Raw genomic sequence first — 24,566 nt, forward strand, 5'->3', positions numbered from 1 at the left:
GGGGATGACCGAGCTCTGAAGCTGTGAGCCCACGGCAACGTCGGGGACACACACACGGAGCACAGACCTGGCGCCGTGTGACCGGGACGCCACAGCCCCGCCCGAAGTCAGCGGCTCGGCTGGGGCCCGGCTTTACCAGGCTCCCCCACTATCCACGGTGGGTCAGAAACCCACTCCGTATCGCAACTCTATTTGTAAAAATCAACCAAGTGAGCGTTTTAAAACGCCACACACACCGTGTGAAGCATGCTCCTTGGGCAGAGTCGCCTGTGAGCCTCCAGGGTGCCGCCCCCACGAGGGAACTGCCACTCCCACACACAGCTGCCCCGCCCGGACCCTCCCATGCCGCCCGCCCCCGCCGGGAGGCAGAGCCTGCACTCACCACGAAGTCCCGGCCCCGGCAGAGGACCTCGGCAGGCACGCCGCTGTGCGGGCTGCAGGAGTCCTTCGGGTACAGGATGTCGCTGTCGACGGAGTGGGTGGCCGGTCAGCTCCTGTCCGCACCGTCTGCCTCCCGCCCCTGCCCAGGGCCCGGGCGAATCCCAGGTCTCAGTCTGAGCACCCGCCCACCCAATCCATCCAATCCAATGCCTCTTTTTAATTTATTGCGTTTTAAAGAGAAACACACATCTTTCGTCCTGCTTGTTTATGCATGCATTAGTTCCTTCTTGCACCTGCCCTGACTGGAGATCGAACCTGCAACCTTGGCGTCTCTGGATGATGCTCTAACCACCCGAGTGACCCGGCCAGGGCCCACAGCTCCCCTTACACCCTGCTTTGCCACAGGAGTCTGGCTCTGTGAACACACACATAGGAAAGAAGCACCCCCTCACATGCACCCCAAGAGTTGTTCTTCCTGCCACTCTGGACAAACCCCGCTCACCACGGGCCCAGCCCCAAAGCCCACGGCAGCCACGAAGGGGCCAGGGGCTCAGAGACAGGCACGGCCAGCCCGGGACTATGGGAAGGCAGGTGCAGTCCCCACAGAGGGACTGCTGATGGTGGGGGTTATGGGGACAGGGAGAGGGGACTGAGACCATCCTGAGCACAGGGGGGTTGCAGCATTGAGAGGACAGGGCCAGACCAGGCTCAGGGAGCCTAGGACCCGGAGGCAGGCAGGCGGGCAGGCACTGCGGCCCCCTACCCACACTCCCACGGCACAAGCCCCCGCCCCAGCCCCAGCCCAGAGACCTGTCTCCCAGGAAACACACCGCCCCGGACATCCCAGGCCGGTGGGACCTCTGCCCCTGCTGCCCGCACACCCTCAGTCCTACCTGGCCACCAGCTAGTACCACCCTTCAAGGTCGAGCTCTGTGTCCACCCCCTTCCCAGGGACAGGGACCTGGCCCTGCTGTTCCCTGTGACCAGAAAGAGGAGGCAGCCGCTAAGCAGGTGCTGAGTGCCCGTGACCCAGGCCCTGCGTCTGCGCCCATGTGCCCGCTCCTGCCCACAGTGCACAGAGGACAAGCAGTCAGACACAGGGACAGGGCAGAGGGCGCCGCAGGGCCCGAAGAGCATGGCAGGCCCAGCACCAAGGGCACATGTGAGCGCGATCCCAGCGTGGGCGGCGTCGGCCTCTCTGGGCCAGTGCCCGGTGGCGTAGACGCCAACGGCCCCTGGGTCTCCGTCAGCACCACAGACACAGGGCCCCCTCTAGGGGCGCCCTGCCATCGCGAAGGTCTTCCACAGGATGGACAGCGGGCACGTAGGCAGGACCTGTGTCCCCAGAGGAAGGGCGCCACCGTGTGGCGTGACAAGCATATACGTCACAATTTACTTAGCCGGCCAATTGGGAAATGGTCGACTCTGCAGTGAATTACTTCCTTAAAAATTTGTAGTAATTCATTTTTTGAGACTTTTCAGTTTGCACCACACTTTCTGAAAGGCGCACACTTTATATTCTACCACTTAGAACTAATATGATTCAAATGGCCATAATTATGTCGATGGCTGGACTGCATTCACCAACGGCCCGTCCTGTGCCAGGCACTGCACTAGGCACCGGGCACCAGGGGACTGACTCCACGTGGACAGTCCCTACCACCTGGAAACGGAGTCTGGGGCAGGAGGCAGGCAGAGTAACGGAGGGGTTCCAGGAAAAGAGAAACTACCGAAAGACATCAAGTTACAGATTTAAGACCTAAGAGCTCAACGGGACATGTCACAAGAAATTCACTGAGACGCAGCTTACTGAACCATGGAAAGTCAGAACAGAAAACGACCGTAGGAGCAGCTGGAGGGAAACAAAAGCAGGATACTGAGAAAGGGACAGGTCTCAGAAAGACCGTGGGCTCAGACGTCAGAACACAGGATGGGGGAAATGATCTACCTAGAATTTTTTTTTTTTTCTTTTGGTATTTTTCTGAAGCTGGAAACGGGGAGAGACAGTCAGACAGACTCCCGCATGCGCCTGACCGGGATCTACCCAGCACGCCCACCAGGGGGCGTCGCTCTGTTGCGACCAGAGCCACTCTAGCGCCTGAGGCAGAGGCCATGGAGCCATCCTCAGCGCCCGGGCCAACTTTGCTCCAATAGAACCTCGGCTGCAGGAGGGTAAGAGAGAGACAGAGAGGAAGGAGAGGGGGAGGGGTGGAGAAGCAGATGGGCGCTTCTCCTGTGTGCCCTGGCCGGGAATCGAACCCGGGACTTCTGCACTCCAGGCCGATGCTCTACCACTGAGCCAACCGGCCAGGGCCTACCTAGAATTTACACCCAGTAGAGAACATCCTCCAAGAACAAAGCTGAGAGAGAAACGTCCAGATAAACAAACACCCAGGGACTTCACCACCTGCAGACTTCCTGGAAGGAAACGCACCCCAGTGAGGGCACACCCAGGGTCACCCAGGGACTTCACCACCTGCAGACTTCCTGGAAGGAAACGCACCCCAGTGAGGGCGCACACAGGGTCACCCAGGGACTTCACCACCTGCAGACTTCCTGAAGGGAAACACACCCCAGTGAGGGCGCACACAGGGTCACCCAGGGACTGTGAGATGCAGAAAAACAAATCCATGTCTCTCTCCCCATGAAATCAATAAATTACAATTATTTTCTTTTTCCATCTCCTCAGATGGACAGATCCCGCACACACCCCAACGAGACCCACCCGACAACCCCCACCCCCATCTGGGGCCAATGCTCTACCTGTCTGGGCTCATGATGGCAACTGAGCTATTAAAAATTTTTTTAAAGGATATGCCAGGGCATACTTGAGCAGAAGGAAATATCCCATATAGGAACTCAGAGATGTAGAAATAATGAACAGAATCAAAAGGCAAATGTCTGAGCAGACAAAAAAATGACTACATAATATGTCTTGTGAGGTTTAGACAGAATTACAATATAAAGATACAACAACAGCACATAAGTCACATTCTAAATTCTTTGAATTGACCTGGATCAGTGAGTGTAAAAAGCAGCAATTAATATAAACGAAAACAAGTCACAAATGGACGCTGGAATCTATAGAGAATGACTAAAACAGTTAAGATAACTTGAAAATTAGCAGAAAAAAATGAAATGACAGAAGAATCCAGTAGAAAGTAAGAATGAATATAGTGGCAGGACGAACAGAAAGCCCTGGCCGGTTGGCTCAGTGATAGAGCATTGGCCCAGCATGCGGACATCCAGGTTCGATTCCCAGTCAGGGCACACAGAAGAAATGACCATCTGCTTCTCCACCCACCTGCCCCCCTCCTGTTGGTCCGAGCATGTCAGCCTCAGGCACTAAAAGTAGCTCAGCTAATTTGAGCATTGGCCATAGATGGGGGTTGCCAGGGGGATCCCTGTTGGGGCACATGCAGGAGTCTATCTCCTTCCTCTCACTTAAAAAAAAAGAAAAACAAAAAAGAAAGCACTATGGTAGACTTACACCCATTCAATTTAAGTGGATTAAGTGCTCCCATTAAGGGGCCACATACCAACTTACCTCTTCACCACCCAATTTCCTTGGACTAACATCGCCACCTTCTGGATGCCACGCAGAACAGCCACGGAGTCCACGGAAGGGCCCAGGAGGCTCATCAAGTTGGCAAAAGGCATAACCTTCACTGAGGACGCAGAGACATCAGACGAGGGGAGAGGATCCTGGGCCCTGCCCTGCCCCCACCCGTCTGCTGTGTCAAGTTCAAAAGCAGCCCAGCAACATGGGAATGACAACCAGGACACCACTAAGCAACAGCCCACTGGTCCTGGAGGAAGAGCCCGTGAGGGAGCTGAGGAATGTCGGCAGGCACACCCCATTCCACTCAGGCCCAGAGGGGTCCACTCTCCCATGAGCCTGGCCTGTGGAGGCGCAGTGGACAGAGCGTCAACCTGGAACGCTGAGGTCACCGGTTGGAAACCCTGGGCTTGTCCAGTCAGGACACAGACGACCAGCAGTCAGTGAACTGAAGTGAGGCAGCTATGAGTTGGTACCTCTCTGCCCCTCCTCTCTCTCAAATCAATAAATAAAATTTAAAAACCCCACTCCTCCATGTTCCCCTGGCTAGTAAGCGGCAGTAGATTCAGACCCCTGGCCCCCGGGGTCCAGGGTCCATGCACCTAACCACTGTGCTCTGCTCATGCCAACCAGCTGAGCCCCCGCCCGAGTGGGCAGGGCAGGGCCCAGTCCCTGCAGCCCGGGCACAGCAGGGAGCTCCCTTCTGCTCAGGGCCCGAGACCCTGGAGTGGGCACATCAGAGGAGCCCACGGCTTTGGACTCGGCTCTGAGGCTCAAGGCTCACGCCTGCTGCTCACCAGCTCCAGGCCCGACCGGGTACGGCGCTCCGAGTCCCTGCCATGCGGGCATCCCCCGCACAGCACCAGCGCCGAGACATCTCCAGCTCAGCCTCACCAGCAGGGCTCAGCCTCAGCACCTCGCAACCTCTGCTGAGCCCTCACCCCTCACCCCGGCCCCCAGGAGCTGCCTGAGCCCCTTTTTATAGCTCCACAGACTACGGCTCACGGAGGCCAGTGACCTATCCAAGCTCCTGGTGGGGGAGCGAGGGGGTGGGGGGCAGGCTGCACAGTGTGCCCTCTGCAAGCCAGCGGAGCTGTAAGGCTGGGCACTGGGGTCAGAGGGGCTCTGGCCATGCCCCTGGGCCCTCAGTCTGTCAGACTCGGGGGGAGGGAGCGACAAGCTCCAGGCGCACCCACCGTTCTTCATCAGGATCTTGATCTGATCGGCCAGGGGCAGCGTGCGCAGCTGGGCCATGGACAGCACGTTGCTGGGGGCCACGGGCTTGTCTCTGCTGGAAACAATGGCCACGGGTCAGGGGGGCAGACAGAGTCGTGGGGAGGGGTGTCCAGCCCGCGCTACTCACCTCTCTTCCTCCGGGCTGGGGGGCATCAGCATCATGAGGTACTCGCTGCAGGGGGTGGTGGGGGTGGTCAGTACCGGGCTGTCTCCAGGCTGAGCCTCCTGGCCAGCAGGCAGCGATGGGCCATCCCCACCCGCCCCTGACAGAGGAAGGAGGACAGGGACCCACTCCCCCGCCCCCAGGCCACAGGAGGACCCCCACCCATGTCAGTCCTGGCCAGGCCCACCTGGGCGCCTTGACCAGCTCTGTGTTCTCCACGCCAGAGCCCTGGCACAGCAGGGACTGGCGTTCGTGCTCGGAGCGGCTGTCCTGTGGGGAGGAACCTCGGCTGAAGCCCTGGCCTGGCAGCCCCATGCCCCTCAGCCACTGGCCCTTCCCACCACACTGCTTCCTGGCCACCCTCTGTGCCGCCCCAAGGCTGGCTGCGGGCCCACAGGCCACACCGAGCACGGCACTCCGGGCCTGTGGGACACGGCCTTGACCAACTGTCCCCCAGATCTGTGGCTGCATGGCCCCGCATGGCACCTCGGTGCCGTGACCCAGGGACACTAAGGACACCAAGAGCAGTGACACAGGGACAGCTGGCACTCCATGAGCTCCTGTCATGTGCCAGAGCCCGGACCACAGCTGTGTACGTAACACTGACTCACCCCCCCTCCTATCACTGTTCCCATTTTACAGACAAGATAACTGAGGTCAAGTGACTGCTCGAGGCCACACCAAGGAGACAGCACAGCTTCTGGAGGTCAAAGGCTATGTCAACAAAGTCTCCCAGGAAAGTTCTAGAAAATGAGGGCTCCATCCCCACAGAAATGCTGGGGCTCCTGGCCTAGCCTACGGTGTGCTGGGAGCTGACACTCAGTTGCCTGTCTCTCGATACAGTTTTAAGAACCAGGGTCAGAAGTCAGTGCAGGAGGTGAAAACCAAGCACAGTGAGTCACCCTCGCAGGCGCTCGTGGATTCTCCACCGAGCACAGGGTGAAGCGTGCCCAAGTTCAGGGGCGCAGTGCACGGAAAACACGCCACCCAACACGGGACGCTCACGCTGGGGGGACCCTGGGGCTGCACGCTGCTCCCGCAGGGCAGACCCCCCACGCTGCCGCCCTCTGCGGCACGGAGCCCACCAGCGGGCGTGGAGGCCACACTGCCCGCAGGGCTCTGCCCGCTCTGCGTGCGACACTGCCAGTGGCCACGGCTGACCCCGAGGTGAGGCAGCGGGGAGACCCCGCGCTCTGCCCCAGGCCCCGCCCCGGAAGCCAGGTGACCCGGGCGGCTCACCCACCCTCAGGCCGTGGTGGTGCAGGTGGACCCAGGGCTCCTCCGCGTGCCTCTTCTGCAGGAACTCGTAGGACTGCACGCGGCGCTGGCGAGCCTGCTCGGACTCGGGCCGGGAGAACCGCACCTGGGAACGGAAGCGCAATGGCCTCAGGCCTAGGACACCTCCGGCTGCAGCCCAGACCCCTAGGGGGCCGGAGGACCCATGTCTGGGGTGTCCCACTCCTGCCCTCCCCCATCTCCTAACACAGGACTTTCAAATTCAGTTCTAACCACGGGTGACCTGCCGACACAGGCCAGGCAACACCTTCCTGGGGGGGGACCTGCAGGCACCCCATCTGTCTCCACCCTCCCTGGTGGCGGCACCCCCCTCCTCCTCTCAGAAACACCAAGAACCCTCTGCCCCCAGCACAGGAGTGGGCAGGTGAGCCAGAGCTGGACGTCTGAGCACCAGACCCTGAGCCACAGGGACCCGTGCAGGGAGGGCCAAACCCGTGAGTCCAGTCTGAAGCTTCCCTTAGAAGGAATGAGGTGTCTCTGCCCCTGGGGTCTGGGCGCTGGGAGGGTGTAAGCCGGGAGCTCAGACACCTCTACCCCTGGGGACAGACAGACGGAGAGATAGACCGAAAGAGAAGAAAGCCCAGCTCTGGAGAAGCCAGGTCTCAGTAACAGGCTGAGCACCTGAACTCCACCACGCTGGAAGCGACCCCTCACCCTGCCAGTAACAAGGACCAACATATTCCTTTTCTTTTAGTGGGACTGCAAGGGGACAGGCAGGGACACACAGGAAGGGAGAGAGGTGAGAAGCACCAATTCTTCATTGCGGCTCCTTAGTTGTTCAGTGATTGCTTTCTTTCTTTTTTTTTTTTAAATGCAGACCTCATCTTATCATTCCCCAGTTTTTTTTTTAATTTTTTTATTTATTTATTCATTTTAGAGAGGAGAGGGAGAGACAGAGAGAGAGAGAGAGAGAGAGAGAGAGAGAGAGAAGGGGGGAGGAGCTGGAAGCATCAACTCCCATGTGTGCCTTGACCAGGCAAGCCCAGGGTTTCGAACCGGCGACCTCAGCATTTCCAGGTCGACGCTTTATCCACTGCGCCACCACAGGTCAGGCAGTGATTGCTTTCTCATATGTGCCTTGACCAGGGAACGAGAGCAGAGACAGCGACCCTGGGGTCACATCTCCAATCCCACGCTCAAGCTGGTGAACTCAGGATTTTGAACCTGGGTTCTCAGTGTCCCAGGCTGACGCTCTGTCCACTGCACCACTGCTGGTCAGGCTCACAGTCCCTTTTCCACCTGTGCCATTCAGATCTGGAACCTCCTGCTCAGAGGCCAGGTGGAGCGGGTCACGTGCCAGTCACCTCTCTGAAAGGGTGCTGGGATGTCGGCTGGACTCTAGAATTCTGGGGTTCTTTCGCGGCCTTGAAGGCACAAGGGCCTGACACCTTCTTAAAGAGCCAGTGAGTCCCCCTCAAAGGGAAAGCGGTATTTAAGGTCATCCAACAAGCTACAGAGAGAACAGAGTTCTCCACGCTGGTTACACCAGAATTCACCAAGCTCCGAGGATCCGCAACTGTGTAGTGTTGTTCTCTACATACCTACTCACTTTAACCTAAACGTACTGAAATGGGGAGCCTTCGTAAGCCATAAATGGAAGGTCAGTATTCTTATAACAGTCTTGAACACACTGGGATAGGTAACTACTAAGACGCACTCTTCCCATGTGCACACTGAAGAGGCCGAACCACACGTGAGTTCACACGAGGCTGTGCTGTTAAACAAGGGCTTCAGGGCACAGGATCTGAGCGCTGGGACCCTGGGTCCGCTGCCCCCGCCCCACCCTCCAGACACGGGGCTGTGCTTCAGGGCACAGGGTCTGAGCGCTGGGACCCTGGGTCTGCTGCCCCCGCCCCGCCCTCCAGACACGGGGCTGTGCTTCAGGGCACAGGGTCTGAGCGCTGGGACCCTGGGTCTGCTGCCCCCGCCCCGCCCTCCAGACACGGGGCTGTGCTTCAGGGCACAGGGTCTGAGCGCTGGGACCCTGGGTCTGCTGCCCCCGCCCCGCCCTCCAGACACGGGGCTGTGCTTCAGGGCACAGGGTCTGAGCGCTGGGACCCTGGGTCTGCTGCCCCCGCCCCGCCCTCCAGACACGGGGCTGTGCTTCAGGGCACAGGGTCTGTGAGCGCTGGGACCCTGGGTCCGCTGCCCCCGCCCCGCCCTCCAGACACGGGGCTGTGTGTTAAACAAGGGCTTCAGGGCACAGGGTCTGTGAGCGCTGGGACCCTGGGTCCGCTGCCCCCGCCCCGCCCTCCAGACACGGGGCTGTGTGTTAAACAAGGGCTTCAGGGCACAGGGTCTGAGTGCTGGGACCCTGGGTCCGCTGCCCCCGCCCCGCCCTCCAGACACGGGGCTCTGTGTTAAACAAGGGCTTCAGGGCACAGGATCTGAGCGCTGGGACCCTGGGTCCGCTGCCCCCGCCCCACCCTCCAGACACGGGGCTGCTCCCGCCTGCACCCTGCCTCCCAGGCCGGAGCTCACCGTGATCTGCTTCACATCCTCTTCGGCCTCGTCCTGCGAAGAGTCCCCAGCTGCAAGAGAAGCAAGGCCTGCCTGCAGCCTCTGTGGAGCCCCGGCTCCTGCTCCACCCCTACCCTCCACGGGGTCCCCCAAGCAGCAGTGTCTGTGAACTGTCCTTCTAGACGCAGGTAGCTGCATGTCAGTGGTTCTAACGGGGTGCGATTTTGCCCCACGGGGACATGTGGAGATGCTCGGAGGCGTTCGGGGGGCTCGGGGATACTGGCACCCAGTGGGGAGAGCCCAGGGGTGCCACTGAGCATTTACATCCATCCCTTCGAGGCCTTCCCCACGACCAACCCGTCCCACCAGGCCAGACGAGCAGGGCGGGGCCAGGCTCACCCTCAGTGGCCGCCTCCCTCTCGCGGTGCTTGGCGTCGGCCTTGTCCAGGTAGGAGAAGCTGGGCCGCAGCTGCAGGATGCCGTGCAGAGGCGTCAGGTGCAGCTCACCTGGCAGAGGAAGGAGCCCTTTGACCCGACCCTGGGAAGGTGCCCCCCGGCCCAGCCTGGCTCAGGGCAGCCAGTCAGCAAGGGCCCCGCCATCCCCTCAGGCCGTGGCCCAGACCACCTCCCACCCCTGACCCTGGAGCCTCGGGACCCCCAGGCTGACCCCAGCTGGCCCAGCTGGGCTGGGCACAGGACACAGCTGGGACGAGGACATGAATCCAGACTCAAAGCCGCTTCCTGACGCCCGGCTGTGAACCCGCCTCCCCGAGCTCTGAGCGCGCGCGCTCCCTGCAGCCGCGTGCTTCCACCTCCCCGGCCAGACCCACAGGCCACCACTGCTCTCCCCTGCCAGGCCTCCTCGGCCCCCTCAGTGCCCCCCAGCCCCACACTTGCCCCGAGCTCCCCCCTCCCGTCCTCTCAGTGTCTGCCGGGACCCCACCCAGCCCACTAGGAAGTCAGCGACCCCAGGTGTGCCTGGAGGACTGTCCCAGTCTCGGATGACGGTCGTGCCTTTTCCCTGTGAACCAGACCTTGCCCCTGGGAGGGGTGCAGAGACGATCAATTTTACAGGTGAGTGTGGGCTTCACAGAGACGAGGCTCTGAGAACGCTGCCCGACCCCGAGCGGAGCAGGACGCCCGGGAGGAAGTAGACAAGGGTGGCCTGACTGCCAGGAATGTGGTGTTCAAGATCTATGCCCCTGAGGGCCCGGGCTGGTTGGCGCAGCGGGATACTGTCAGCCGGTGTGTGGCCATTCTGGGTTCGATCTCCAGTCAGGGCCCACAGGAGAAGTGACCATCTGCTTCTCTTCCCCTCTCCCTTCTCTCTCTGTTCTCCTCCCGCAGCCAGTGGCTTGATTGGTTTGAACATCAGCCCCAGGCACTGAGGATAGTTCAGCTGGTCTGAGCATGTCAGCCACAGGTGCTAAAAACAGCTCGGTCGATTTGAGCATCGGCCCCAGACCAGGGTTGCCCAGTAGATCCTGGTCGGGGCGCATGTGGGAGTCTGTCTCCTCTTCTCACTTAAAAAGTCCCTAATATGTAGAATTATCTGATGCTGCTTTTAACTCAATTCTGTTTTGTTTTCTAAGTGTTTCAATTAGTTTCACTTATTGCTTCATAAACTCTAAATACTTACAGAACCTTGCATTCAAACGCCATACAAGCCCTGGCCGGTTGGCTCAGTGGTAGAGTGTCGGCCTGGCGTGTGGAAGTCCCAGGTTTGATTCCCGGCCAGGGCACACAGGAGAAGCGCCCATCTGCTTCTCCACCCCTCCCCCTCTCCTTCCTCTCTGTCTCTCTCTTCCCCTCCTGCAGCCAAGGCTCCATTGGAGCAAAGATGGCCCGGGTGCTGAGGATGGTTCCATGGCCTCTGCCTCAGGCACTAGAATGGCTCTGGTTGCAACAGAGTGACGCCCCGGAGGGGCAGAGCATCGCCCCCTGGTGGGCATGCTGGGTGGATCCCGGTCTGGCGCATGCGGGAGTCTGTCTGACTGCCTCCCCATTTCCAACTTCAGAAAAAAAAACAATTAAAAAAAAAAAAACGCCATACAATTCACCCAGTTAAAGACTCCAGTTCAACATGTTCTATTTAGAAGTGTACAACCAGCACCAGTCAACTTAAGGATGTTTTTCTCTCACGCCCCGGAAGCCCCTGCGCACAGCGGTCACTCCTGGGCCTGCAGCCCCTGCTCTCCCTCTGTCTCTGTGGAGACGTCTGTGCTGGAGGTAGGTCTCTTTTTCTCTTTTTTTTTCATGTTTATTTTATTGATTTTGGAGAGAGGAAGGAGGAGAGGGAGACAAGCACAGATCTGCTCCAGTCTGTGCCCTGACCTGGGATCGAACCTGCAATCTCTGTGCTTCAGGGCAGTGCTCTAACCAACGGAGCTAGCCAGCAAGGGCTTGGATGTTTCATGTCAATGGAATCACAGAACAGTGGCCTTTGTGACTGGCCACGAATGCTCTCCCGCTCATCTGTGGAGTACGTGTCTGTCCCTCACTCTGAGGAACCTGAGCGACAGATACTCCGAGTGGCTACCCTGCGCTGTCATCTGGCCAGCAGCCCATGGACAGACAGCTGGATGTTCCCTTGTATGGCCCTCATGAGTACTGCTGCTGTGAGCACCTGAGGCAAGCTCTAGTGTAGACAGAAGCCTCCACACCCCTGAGGAGATGCTGGGTCACAAGTACCTTGTATTTGAAACAGAAGTCTATCACCTGCCTCAAAAGTTACGCTGTGTCCAGGGCCAGTGTTCTGGGTTCCCAGGGGTGCCAGGACCCGCAGTGGCTAGCCAGAAGCCCGTTAGGATGCCCCCACTGGCTCCCTGGCACTTGGTTCTTTGCACACGCTGCACTGGGGGGCAGGGGCAGGACACCCCGCCAGGGCAAGCCCCTCCCATCCCGCCTGGCACGCGGCCCTCCACCATCAGCCCCGAGTCCAGCAGCCCCGGGCGCCCTGCCAGGTACCTTGCCTGTAGAGCGCAGCCGCGTAGCGGGAAGTGTTGCTGGTGGTCTGGGAGGAGCAGAAGGTCTGCTTGTCCATCAGCTTCCTGGGCACACAGGGAGAACCAGCGTCCAGGGTAGGCAGCGCCCAACCCGGGCCTGACGGGCACAGTTCCATCCACCCAGACAGCTTCTGAAACCCAGCAGCCAGCAGCCAAGCCCACAGGACAGACCCATGTGCCGCAGGAGGGACAGGGGGGGGGGGCACTGGCCGGCCGGTGTCCTTAAGGCCTCGCAAGGCTCACTTGTCAACAGGGACGCTCAGACCCGGGGCTGGGACTCACGAGGAGTACGTGCTGGTCTCGTCCGTGCAGGCGCCGTCCACATTCAGCGCGATCTGCTCCCCTTTGCTGCGGCAGTAGTTGGGGTTCACGGTGTCGATGGCCATCTCCAGCTCCACCTGGAGACACGAGCACCCCCACCAGCCATGAGGATCCCGAGGCACGGTCCTCAGAGGACACCCGACGGCACCAGTCCTGGCGCTGCCCGGAGCCGACACATGTCCCTCCCGGGGGCCCGGGGGCTGCAGCCGATACCACAGGCCACACCCCCCACTTCCCACAGAGGGGACCAGGGTCATGTCGTTGTGTGTGCCCTCACCCCAGCTCCACCCCTGGGGATTTCTTGTAAAAACCTCACTTCCACTTTCTCCTGGAAAGTCAGCAGTACCTGCGATGCTAGATGCTGGAACGCCCTGTCTCCATGGCAACAGGCATGGTGCTGCAGCCACCTGGACGGCCTGTGTCCAGTTAGCCGGGCCCCCACCCCCCACCCCCCACCTCTCCCAGGCCTGTCCCACGCTGTGCTCAGCGGAGTCTCCCTCCCCGGGCCTCCCTGCAGCTGCCCCCTCGGTCTGGAGGCTCCTGTGTCCTGTGCCCAAGGCCCTGCACGCTGCTGTTTCTCCTCGCGCCCCATTCACCCCTCCAAGCTCCACGTCCCCAAGGGCCCCTCTCCCCGCCTCTGCCAGTGCCCCCACACCCCACCTCCAGCCCCGCCTCTGCCAGCGCCCCCCACACCCCTCCTCCAGCCCACAGGGCAGCCCACCTTCTGCTGCTTGGGCTTGATCTTGGCGGAGAGGTGCGGAATGTCGTCGTAGGGCATCGAGGCTGGGCGCACAGGGTACTGGGGAGGGAGGGAACCATCAGTGCACCTCGCCCAGCCCTGGCCAGGGCCACTCAGAACTCCGGCCAGGACACCCCAGTCCTCCCACCCCTACCGAGCCCAGGGACCCCTGGTCTCCGCCTTCTCACAGCTCCACTTGCCCCTTCCACAGAACCGCTCCAGCCGTCTCTGACTCCTGAGGGCCATGCCCAGGCCTCAGAAACCCAAAGCCCACACGCCACCCCGTGGGCTCAGTGCCCAGAGAGCATGAGGTCCAAGGTGGAGCTGCCCGTCTGCAGGCCACCCGGGAGCAGAGACACAGGGCTGGCTGTGGGCTGCTCGGTGCTGAGGCTGGGCAAGGCTGCGCAGGAGTGTGCCCAGCCTCCCTCCTCTGGCTCATGCGTGGCTGTCCCCTCACAGAGAGCCGAGGACAGGAGGGAGCTGGTTCACCTCTGGCCCCAGAGCCTCTCGGGCCCCAGCCCACCACGTGCAGGATGACTTCTGTGTCACACCTGAGGCACAGCATGGAACACACCGGGCCACATGTCCACGTCAGTTCTCAGTCACACTTCTCTGTCTCCCCACTGCACGCATACTACTGGGTGGACGGAGGGTCAGTCTGGACGCACTCTCGAAAGGCACAACAGCCTTGGGAGTGAGCTAGGTGGCGGCGTGGAGTCAGGGGGCCCCCTCGGGTCGGCCACATTCCAGCCCAGAGCACGGCTGTTTCCGAAAAGCTCACTCCCAGGGCAGCTCAGGGACACCCCTGCTCTGGCTGGTGCTGGGGGCAGGGGCGGCTGGAGCCCAACCCGTCTGGCCTGAGCCCCAAGAGGGGCCAGGGCTGGGGAGGATGGGGGTGAAGGACACGGTTCTGGGACCAGACAGGCCTGCGCTCCGGCCCGAACGCTGCCCCTTGCTGCCCGTGGTCTTCCCCAGCACGCGTCCTCACTACGCAGGGCCCTGCCTGTCACCCTGAACACAGACGGGGTCCCTGCCACCAGCTGCAGTTCCACTGGCACTGGGCAGCCAGGGAAACAGACTCAGAAGTCCCCAACGAGGGCCCCCAGCCCCAAGGCCTACGAAGGCAGAGCCTGTGGGGACAGACGCCAGCCCCCACCCCAGCAAAGCATGGAGCACCACTGCAGGTAGCTGTCTCAGCCCCGGGGCCAAGTGACCAGCCTCCCCGCTCCTGGTTTTCTCATCTGTGACGGGGGGACAAATACACTTACAACAATAACCTGATTGTCAGGGACAGAAAATGGTGGCAACGCTGAGTCCCCATGTGTCCCAGCAAAGCCTCCTAGGGACCTCCACTCAGACACCTGGGGTGCTCACAGCAGCCAAGAGGGGGAAGCCACCCCCACGGCCACCAGCCGACGCACGGACAAACAAAACGTGAAGCGGATGGGAATCCAGATCACGGAGCATCTCCTCCGTTGACGGCAGCGAGGCACTGATACCTCGCTGACCCTGAAAACTTCATGCTACGGCACGGAAGCCAGACACGAAAGGCCACCTAGTGCGCGATTCCAGAGCAGCCACTCAGGGACAGAAGGCAGAGTAACGGTTGCCTGGGGCTGTGGGACATCCTGGAACAGGGGGGACATCCTGGAACAGACGCGGCACTGGCTGCATGGCCCCGTGGACTAGAACCCGGGCGGTGTGCGCTGCTATGAAATGACAGTCACAACCACCACAGGGTGACGGTGGAGGAAATGAGGTCACAGGGTGAAGTGTGCCGTCACCCTCAGCACCTGGGAGCCACAGCCGGGAGGACAGGGCTCAGGGACACTATCACCATTCTGCAAGGAGGGAAACTGAGGCCCAGAGAGATCAGGGAACTCGACCTAGGCTGGCACGACGGGGAGACGAGTGACCCCAAGCCCGAGCTCCGACCAGCGCACAGCTGTCTCCGCGGAGGCTTCAGTTTCTCGACTTGGAGATGAGACGATCTGATGCACCCACAGGACAAAGAGAACAGTCCCGTTCCCCACGCTGGGGTCCCCGGTGGTCCCCGCCCCCCATACCCACTCCCCCGTCACCTCCAGGCCCCCAGTTACCTGAAACAGGTAGAGCTTCTCTGCCAGGCTTTTGGCCAAGTACACGTCAATCTGGGGACAAGGGGAGAAGACTTGAGCAGGGACAGAACCCGCCGAGCTGCCTGCTCCCAGGAGGGGCAGGGGCCCCAGGCAGCCTGAGGCTGGAGGGAGGAGCTCAGCTGGGGCTACAACCAGAGGGAGGCTGCTCTCCACCCTGGACATGTCCAGCGGCCTCCCTACGGCCCCCAGGGGCCAGCACCCAGGTTCACTAAACCCAGGAAAATGCACCCTCCCCGGGGGCTGCTCAGACCAGGCTACAGCCCCGAGTGGGATTCAAGGCTTTTCTGACGCAAAGGAGAACGGGAGGCGGCCTTCCTGTTCCCCACACCACCCAGACCACCCGGCCCAAGGCGGTCAGTCTACAAGCCCTGCTCCCCCTGCTTCCCAGCTCCTCACAGAAACCATGTCCTCTCCCACCTCCCGGCCTCGACTAGTGCAGGGTCCTCAGGCAGAGGACAGGCACGTGTGATGGGCTTTCTAGGTGGACGGAACAGCACGTGCAAAGGCCCAGAGGCTCTAGAATGTGACCCGATCGGGCAACAGAAACCCCCTCCCGCTGTCTGCTCCTGAGACTCCTCCCCGTCGCCTCTGCCCAGAGCTGCCCAGCTGCCCAAGGGGGACCACAGACCGCCCCGCTCACTGCTGTCACCCAGCTGGACTCAGTGAAGAACTGCGGAGTGACTGGGCTCAAGGGGAGATGTCAGGCCCATTTGTTCCCTCGACAGATCAGCCACCGAGCCTCTGTGACGCCCACGGAACTGGACGCTGTGGGTGTGATGCAGGAACGACAGCTCTGCTCTCACCAGGCTTGCAGGCCAGCAAAGGAGACCCATGTCTAGGAGCTAATGAGTGTCGAGTGCAGGGCAAGGCCGAGGTCAGGGGCAGTGCCACACGACCAGAGGGTGGTCAGGGAAGCCGCTTGGACAAAGAGATGCCGGAGCAGAGACTGAGGGAGTGACAGGGTCAGCCAGGCAGGTGCCGGGGAAAGAGGGTGCAGGCCTGAGGAGGATGGAAGGCGCCCAGCCCGGTCCGGCCCGGCTGCCCTGAGCACTGGCATTTCTCCCTGGCAGCCCCGGCCGCGGGTGGGGAGCAGCAGTTACCTCCTGTACGACTGGGTCATCCTCTTCATTGGCCATACTAGGGGGCCGCCGGCCGTGAAGTCCTCAGACTCACCTGCAAGGAGAGCACAAGGCCTGGCCTGTCAGTCAGCTGCCTGGCTGACACCACGCAGCGCCCGCCCTGTAAGACGCTGCTCAGGGCGCTGGAGCCCAGGACAAACGGAGTCCACCTTCCTTCTGCATTACGCTGGGGTACACGGTGGACGGCCAGCTATATAACCCCCCCCCCCAAGAAAAAAGAAACCAAACAATGGGCAGGAGCAGGTGGACGTGAGCCACCCCTGTCGTCACAAAGAAGAGCGTCAGCAGGAGGGGGGCTGGCTGAGCCGTGGCCATGCCACAGCCTCCAGGACCAACGGGGGCCACGGGCGGCCACGGCCACAGCCTCCAGGACCAACGGGGGCCACGGGCACGGCCATGGCCACAGCCTCCAGGACCAACGGGGGCCACGGGCACGGCCATGGCCACAGCCTCCAGGACCAACGGGGGCCACGGGCGCGGCCATGCCACACCCTCCAGGACCAACGGGGGCCACGGGCACGGCCATGGCCACAGCCTCCAGGACCAACGGGGGCCACGGGGAGACCGGAAGGGGAGCCAAGCTTCCGGTCACAATGGTGGAGAAGGAAAGAGCAGAGCTCGCCTCTTCCCACGGCCGTGTCAAACTCACACCCAATTATGAGACCGCCAGCCTGAGGACCACCGAACACTCCTGAACGGACTCCACAACTGAGGACGTGGAGAAGCCACGTAAAGACTGGGAGGGAAGGACCATGACAGGCGGGCCCTGCACCCACTGTGGAGGCCCCAGGAGCGAGGGCCCGCCTCCCGGCCCCCAGCCCAGCCCCCGAGCCAGGAAGAGGAGCCCCCCACAGCCCACAGCCAAGGTGCCCCGCAGAGCGCACTGGCCCCTGCTCCAGCTGCAGGGCCGCAGCTCCAAGGCCCAGGGACAGACAGGGAGCAGCTGACCGGCTTCAGGACCGGGCTGGAGGGGCAGCGTACGGGGCAGCTCTTCCGGGGACAGAGGTGCTGGCAGGTGCCTCCATTCCTTTGTGCACCTTCTCCCGCCCAGCCGAGTATCAGGGACATGGGGGGGAGGTGCTAAAATCTGAGCTCTCCATTAACCTGGTGACCCCCTCACCCCCCAGGTGATTCCCCGAGACCCTGCCCCACCCAGAGCACCTGACCAAGGCTTTTCAGTGACTCTGTCCCTGGTATTTAATTCTCAAGCTGACTCTAAGCCCGGCCCCAGGTGAGACGACCCTCTGTGATTCTGTGTCTAGAATCGGCCCTCTCTCTCCCACTCTCTCCCTGACGCTCCTCCCACAGCCCCGTGAGGCAGCCTGGTCACCCCATTTCACGAGGAGGAAGCTCAAACTACTGAGCCGAGACGCTTTGTGGGGCTCAGCAAAGCCCCACGGCGACCAAGAGGACCCCTGGAGTGCAGCCAGCAGCTCCAGGAGGGGTGCCCAGAGGCGGGAAGGGAAAGGGGTTCCTGCTGAAGACGGGGTGCTGGCACCTGGCCTCAAGTGACAGTAGGATTTAACCTGACCAGGTGGTGGCGCAGTGCATGGAGTGTCGACCTGGGCTGCTGAGGACCCAGGTTAGAAACTCAAGGCCTCCAGCTTGAGCGCAGAATCACAGACATGACCCCGGGGTCGCTGGTTTGAAGCCCAAGGTCGCTGTGGCTTGAGCAAGGGGTCACTCGCTCTGCTGGAGCCTCGCTCCTCCCCCCCCCCGCCCGGCCAAGGCACATATGAGAAAGCAAACAATGAACAACTAAGGTGTAAGGCAGGGGTCCTCAAACTTTTTACACGGGGGCCAGGTCACTGTCCCTCAGACCACTGGAGGGCCGCACTATAAAAAAAACTGAACAAATCCCTATGCACCCTGCACATATCTTATTTTAAAGTAAAAAAACAAAACGGGAACAAATACAATATTTAAAATAAAGAACAAGTAAATTTAAATCAACAAACCAGTATTTCAATGGGAACTATGGGCCTGCTTTTGGCTAATGAGATGGTGGGGCCGGATAAATGGCTTCAGGGGCCCACATGTGGCCGCGGGCCCTAGTCTGGGGACCCCTGGTGGAAGGTGCTGCAACTACGAGCTGACGCCTCTCATCCTTCTCCCTGCCCGTCTCTCTCAGCTCCAGACAGACAGAAGGACTTGGAGGAGCCGCGGGAGCAGAGGGACGGAGGGACTCTTCCAGCAGCAGGAAGCACTCAGCACCCGGATGAGGAAGGCTGCCGGTCTCCACAGCTGGGCAGTTCAGCCAGCTGCTCTCCAAAGCGGGGGAGACGGCTCATTAGCCGAGCACCTGGGCACTCTCAGACCCCAGTCCCCAAAACCTCTCCTCTACTTTGGGGTAAGACCAGCACACCTTCTGTCCTGACTATGTAATATGTAAATGGGCATAATACCTTCCCCTCGGAGTCAAAGTCCTGGAAGACCCCGGTCCCGGCCACCGTGGGAAACCATCTCCCTCCTGCAGACCCAGTTCCTTGTGCTCGGGCCAGAACCTGCACCACCCTCCCCGCCCCTCTTCCTCTCGGCCCCCACGTGCAAATCCTAACACTTCCCCCTTCGAAGTACCCCGGGACTGGCCACTCCCACTGCCACCTCCCGTCCAGCCAGCTCATCCCCAGCCTGGGACAGCCACAGCCCCCGAACCGGTCTCTCTGCTTCCACCCTTGTCCCCGCGATCTGTTCCCAACCCCACGGCCAGCGATGCTCTGAAAGCCAGGCTGGGTCAGGCCACCCCTCCACCTGCAAAGGCCTCCCATCTAGTCCTGACCACTCGCTGGGAGGGCAGAAACTCCCCCTCCGCCTTCACCTCTCGGGCCTGGCTGCCCACGCCCCCCCCCCACGCCCACCTCTAGGCCGGTGGCTGCTCGGCCGAGACCAGCGTGGCTCCCTCCTGCCCCTCTCTCAGGTGTTTGCTCAATGTCACCTCATCAGTAAGACCGTCCCTTTCCACCCAATTCAGAATCACACCCTTCCCTGGACAGGTCTCCCCCAGAGGTGTCACCGGGGGACAGCACAGAGCCCTGTGTTTACTGTCTGTCCCACCCCGACCGCCACTACACTGGGAGCTCCGTGAAGGCAGAGATCCTGGTCTAGTCTGTCCCGTGCTGTACCCCGTGCCCAGCACACAGCAGCACTCAACACACGGCTGTTCTGTGAATGAATGAACCACAGGAATGTTATTTAATGGGGAGCTCACACGGGTTTCTGAATTGAGGGTGATCTCGGGGTGGGGAGGGGTGAAAAGCTGGACGAGGGAAGCAGGCCACTGCGACGAGTTAGGAGATGGAAGACTGGGTGAAAATCAAAAGCCCCAAATCCACAGGCCATTGGTGCCTTCTAAGGGTCAGGCAGCCTGACCTGTGGCGGCGCAGTGGGTAAAGCACTGACCTGAAATAATGAGTTCAGGGGTTTGAAACCCTGGGGTTACACGATGAAGGCACACAGGAGAAGCAACTACGAGCTGATGCTTCCGCTCCCCCCTTTCTTCTCTCTCTCGCCGCCCCTCCCCAAAGTAAATAACTAAACAACATCTTTGGGGGGGGGTGAAGGCTCAGCCCAGATGGGCAATGGGAGAGCAAAGACCCCCACCCCTCTGCCCTGGCTGCCAAGTTCCACAGATGTCAAGATGGCTCCGTGGACAGCTGAGAGACGGGACGTCCAGGTGTGGTCTGGGAGGGTCCTGAGACGCAGTCACCCCTAACACAGGCTCTCTCGCCCCTTCTCAGGCCCCACTGGCCTCCAGGCAGGATGTCTGATTGGGTCAAAGCAGAGGTTTCCACCTCCCTCACCCTCCCACCACGCCATCGACTCCGCAGCCCGGCAAAGTTCTCAGCCTGAGATGCACAGTAAGAAGCCCACCTCACACAGATACAGACGACCCAGAACATACACACGGCCGAGTAACAAAACAAGGCTTCACAGCCCTAACCGTCCAGACTCCCTGTAGGCACAGAGGTTCTCTCCATACTTAATCAAAAAGACGATTTCACATCCCACAAATATATCCTGACCTGCAATCTGAAAAGTACCGCCCAGCAAGTCCCCTCCTTCCCACTTCCGATCCTCCCAGGAACACCCACAGGTGTCCCTGTAAAAAAAAAAAGTAGAACACATCGACCCCCCTGCTCAAAACCCTTGACTGTCATGCACAACAAAGAGCCACACTCCCTTTCATGGCCCCAAGGCCCTACATGCTCTTATCCCTGCCATTCCCCCATCATCCACTTGGCCAGCTGGCCACTTGCTGGGCCTGCATGCCCCAGCCTACCTCAGGACCTTTGCACACACACGCCAGTCATTACAAGGCTGGCTGCTCCCTTCCATTAGCTTTCACTATCAGCCCTTCCAGGAGGAAATAGATTCCTGGACCACCCCTCCTAAGCATGCCCCATCCCTGCCCTGTATTACATCTCCTCATTCTAGGTCCCCTGTGGGTCATCGCACCACCTGAAACTACCTCCCTATTTGCTTGTGTGTTGTCTATCTTTTGCGCCAGGCATGAATACAAGCTCCCACATGGCCTCTCAGAGCTTCTACCAGAAAGTGGAGATGATTACACTTACTTCATCAAGTTAAGGGGATTATTGTCTCTCTCTTAAAAAAAAAAAAATTCACACCGTTCTCCCAATACCTAAAATAGTGCCTAGCACAATATATATAGTACAAAGAACAGCTGAGTGAACGAGTAGATGCGAAACCTCAACCCGGAGCCTCACTGAGCACCGTCCACAGGGCGGGACTCACCGCTGGGACCACGTGGGCACCGGAGAACAGACGGGCTGTGACCCACGTGGGAGCCAGTGGCTGGAAGCCACCAGAGGCCAAGCTGTGGCTCAGCTGGGAGTCTGGTGGCCACAGGGGTCCTGCATTGCCTCGGGCACAGCAAACTTCCCCCAACAGTGAGGGGCTCAACACACAGGAAGGGACGAGGAACAGTTGCAGCTAAAGGAGGTGGGGGCAGTGCGAGAGCAGACAGGTGCCTTAGGGCCACGGCTAGGCGCATCTATGTGGCACCTGAACTCGAACTTGTTGTCAGCCAATCAAAAAAAGCAGAGGCAACTTCAAAGCGCTCCAGCTACTGGAGGGAGCGACAGAGGTCACAGAGAACACAAGACAAAGCGAGGGCCCCGGGGCCAACAGTCTCAAGGCCCGGCTTCTTTCTGGTCACCTCTCACCCCCCAGAACAAGGCACCTCCTTTCTGAGTCACGGGTTTCCAACTCTGTTCCAGGCCGCGCTGGCCCTCCGTGAGTCGGGTCAGGCCCTCCTGCAAGGACCTCACCATCCACTCCCATCTGGTGGTCTTCTCGAAGGCCCAGCCCACCAGGAGGTGTCGTCCCCGCCTAGGAAACAGGTCAAGGCAGCCAGGGACCAGAGGGGACGGCCACCTGGGTCCAGCTGGTGGCCAAGACCCTGATTCTCGTTCACACGTAAGAGCAGGCGGGTCTGGTGCAGCGGGCAAGAGCCCGGACTGCGGAGCAGAACTGCACGGGTTCAAGTCCCGCGTGTGCCGCCCGAGAACACGCCCACCTGCCCCGGGGGTGCGCGACCCGCGTGCCCGCCGCTCTCGTTCTTTTTTTCGTAGTGGTGACAACAGGCGCAGACTCACGGGGGGACCATGGTGAGGGACACATCCCGTGACCAGCGTGACCCGGGGAAAGTGTGCTGTGCCCGCACCGCAGGCTGCGGTCCCGTCCCCAGTGTCGCCTGTTCCACCCTCGCTCCACCCCGCGGGGGACACTGAGGTCTACGAGGCCCGCTTCCCGGAGGAATTGCGGGGGGCACCGGCTGAGCCCCCCGCCCCAGGCACGCCGGCTCCGCAGTGGCCGGCAGGTGGGGCCGACGAGCTCCCCGGACGCCGCCTGCGGCCGCACAGTCCGGCCCGGGCCCCGGGAAGGCCGAGCGGAGGCCCAACAGAGGGGACGCAGAAGCCGGGCCGGGCTGGGCCGGACCGGACCGGGTCGGACGCTGGGGCCCATTGCGGGCAGGCCGCGGCCCCGGAGCCTCCCTCGCGGGGGGTCCGGCCCCCGCCCGGTGCCCCCCACGGGCCGCCATGCCTTTGGCCGCCTCCGGACAGGCGCTCCGGCCGCGGGCCCAGCCGGACCGGACCGGACCGGGCCAGGCGGCCGGACCCTGAGTCAGCGCCCGCGGCCGCGGCCTGGCGGGCTGCCCCCCGGGCCCAGGTCGGAGCGCGCAGCCGGCTGGGTCTCCTCCCCACCGGACCGCAGGGCAGCCCCGGGACTCCCGGGCTCGCACGGCGGCCCAGACCCCGGCTCATGCCGCGAGTGGGCCCGGCCCCCAGCCCGGCGGGCGGGCGGCCGGCTCGGCACTCACCTCTGCGCGGCGGCCGCGCGAGCGGGCGGGCGGGCGGCGGCAACGGCCCGAGGGCCCGCGGTCTGCAGAGGCGGCGGCGGCCCAGTGCGCGGCTCAGGCGGCAGCCATGTTGCTGGTGGACAAACTCCTGTGGACACGTGGGGGGAGCGGGGCGGGGCCTCGCGCTTCCTTTTACCCACAACGCCCCGCGCCGGCGCGCTCAGGCCCCGCCCCCGCCGCCGCGCCAATCGCTCGCTCGCTCCGCCCGGCGGCAGGAGGCGCTCGTGCGCCCGCAAAACAGCGAGCAGCGGCCCCGCGGGAGGAGGGCGGGGACGCCAAAAAGGAAACCACTATGGCAGCGGTGGGATTCGAACCCACGCCCCCGAAGAGACTGGAGCCTTAATCCAGCGCCTTAGACCGCTCGGCCACGCTACCCAGGTGCCACAACGTCGCTCCAGTCAACCCTTTAGTACCCACATAAGACCTCGCAGTATCCTTCCATGGTAGCTCGACCTGCGTTCTCTGATTGTGATACAGTTATTTAAATGTGCCATCTAGTTCAAAGGCAGAGCTGCTCCGCTCTTTAAACCCAGACGCGTTCCAGTTGGGTTTAGACCGGAAAGCCGCTGAAGAATCTGTCTTCTGAGTATAAATAACCAGGAGCCTCAATAAGATGAAGTGAACCCCAGGAGCCTTAGGTGAACCCCTGGAAACTCGGGTAGGAATCTCAGCGAGGTGACGGTTGCCGCAGAAACCAGTCCCCGGCGGGCCTCTGCCCCCCAACTCCCCCGGGCGGGGCTCGGGAGGTCTGGGCACAGATAATAGGTGAGTGATTGCGAAGGCGGACCGCCTGGGACCCTCCCCCGAAAGCCCCCCCAGCAGAGGGAACCAGGAGGAAGCAGCTGACTCGAGGTCCTTCTGTTCTCTTTTGCTGCGAATTCATCTGGAACTAGGGATCCTTAGAAAAGACTTTTTTTCTTTTTTTTTAATTGAGGATGGGTTTTTACAGAAATAGTAGCATGCTATAACGGCAGTTGACTTCTTTTTTCACCCTACTGTTATTTTAAAATAGTAAATATCTATCCATGTTGATATATGTAACTATATCTATTCTTGTTGGTCTATGTAACTATTTACAATAGAAGGAAGTCGCTTAGTCTACGGTGGAGCAGTGGGGTAAAGCGTCCACCTGCAACACGGAGGTCTAGGGCTCGAAACCCTGGGGCTCGCCGGGTCAAAACACCTTCTTCTCTTGCTCTAAAAATGAAGTCATTAAAAAAAAAAAAAGGTACAGTAAAAGATAAAATAATGACCCAGATTGTCACTACCAGTTCTTTTCCTATGTGCATAGGTGTATACCTTCTATTCAAACTTACGCAGGGAATGGTATGACTATGTTGTCTGTTTAAAAAGCCGTGAAACATTGTATATATTTGATCATTACAAATAAAAAGAAAGCCCCCTTCTCCAACATCCTCCCCTGGTTATAACCTGTTATCGTGAATTTGATGTGTATCCTTCCAATCCACTTCTTATACTTCCACGTGTATTTGTGTGTGTGTGTGTGTGTGTGTGTGTGTGTGTGTGTGTATACCCATGAACAATGTATAGGATGGTCTCTCCTATGTTTTTCTTTTATAGAAACATTACTACATTGTGCCAATACCATTCTGAAGCTTGGTTTTCTACTCCAACATTATGTTTTTGAAGCCTGTTATGACACTCATAGATCTAATTTATCCCACACTGTGAAAATGGACATTTAAGTTGTTTATATTCAGTTGCTATATATAAGAAAAGTTTTGTG

The 24,566-nt window shown here is 60.4% G+C and overlaps 1 protein-coding gene and 2 non-coding genes across 4 annotated transcripts in view; all 3 read right to left on the reverse strand.

The window, feature by feature from the left end:
* POLR3E (RNA polymerase III subunit E) overlaps positions 1-22,908 on the reverse strand; it is a 32,892-nt gene extending 9,984 nt beyond the window's left edge. Inside the window, exons 1-14 of one of the 2 annotated variants that reach the window (XM_066383445.1) lie at positions 22,781-22,908; positions 16,399-16,471; positions 15,260-15,310; positions 13,143-13,220; positions 12,383-12,498; positions 12,063-12,145; positions 9,495-9,602; positions 9,117-9,166; positions 6,583-6,702; positions 5,527-5,609; positions 5,304-5,348; positions 5,137-5,228; positions 3,929-4,049; positions 383-464 (exon numbers count right to left, since the gene is read on the reverse strand). In XM_066383445.1, coding sequence (XP_066239542.1) covers positions 383-464; positions 3,929-4,049; positions 5,137-5,228; positions 5,304-5,348; positions 5,527-5,609; positions 6,583-6,702; positions 9,117-9,166; positions 9,495-9,602; positions 12,063-12,145; positions 12,383-12,498; positions 13,143-13,220; positions 15,260-15,310; positions 16,399-16,434 — 1,065 coding nt within the window. In that variant the 5' untranslated portion in view covers positions 16,435-16,471; positions 22,781-22,908. Of the gene's footprint in view, positions 1-382; positions 465-3,928; positions 4,050-5,136; positions 5,232-5,303; positions 5,349-5,526; positions 5,610-6,582; positions 6,703-9,116; positions 9,167-9,494; positions 9,603-12,062; positions 12,146-12,382; positions 12,499-13,142; positions 13,221-15,259; positions 15,311-16,398; positions 16,472-22,780 lie in introns of both variants that reach the window. The other variant, XM_066383444.1, reaches the window with a different exon arrangement.
* Positions 2,620-2,695, reverse strand: TRNAS-GGA (transfer RNA serine (anticodon GGA)). The gene has a single exon. It is a non-coding gene; the product is annotated as a tRNA-Ser (tRNA).
* A 204-nt stretch (positions 22,909-23,112) lies between the features above and the next one.
* Positions 23,113-23,194, reverse strand: TRNAL-AAG (transfer RNA leucine (anticodon AAG)). The gene has a single exon. It is a non-coding gene; the product is annotated as a tRNA-Leu (tRNA).
* Positions 23,195-24,566: the final 1,372 nt, after the last annotated feature.

Source organism: Saccopteryx leptura, chromosome 4, assembly GCF_036850995.1.
Source record: "Saccopteryx leptura isolate mSacLep1 chromosome 4, mSacLep1_pri_phased_curated, whole genome shotgun sequence".
Taxonomy (NCBI): domain Eukaryota; kingdom Metazoa; phylum Chordata; class Mammalia; order Chiroptera; family Emballonuridae; genus Saccopteryx; species Saccopteryx leptura.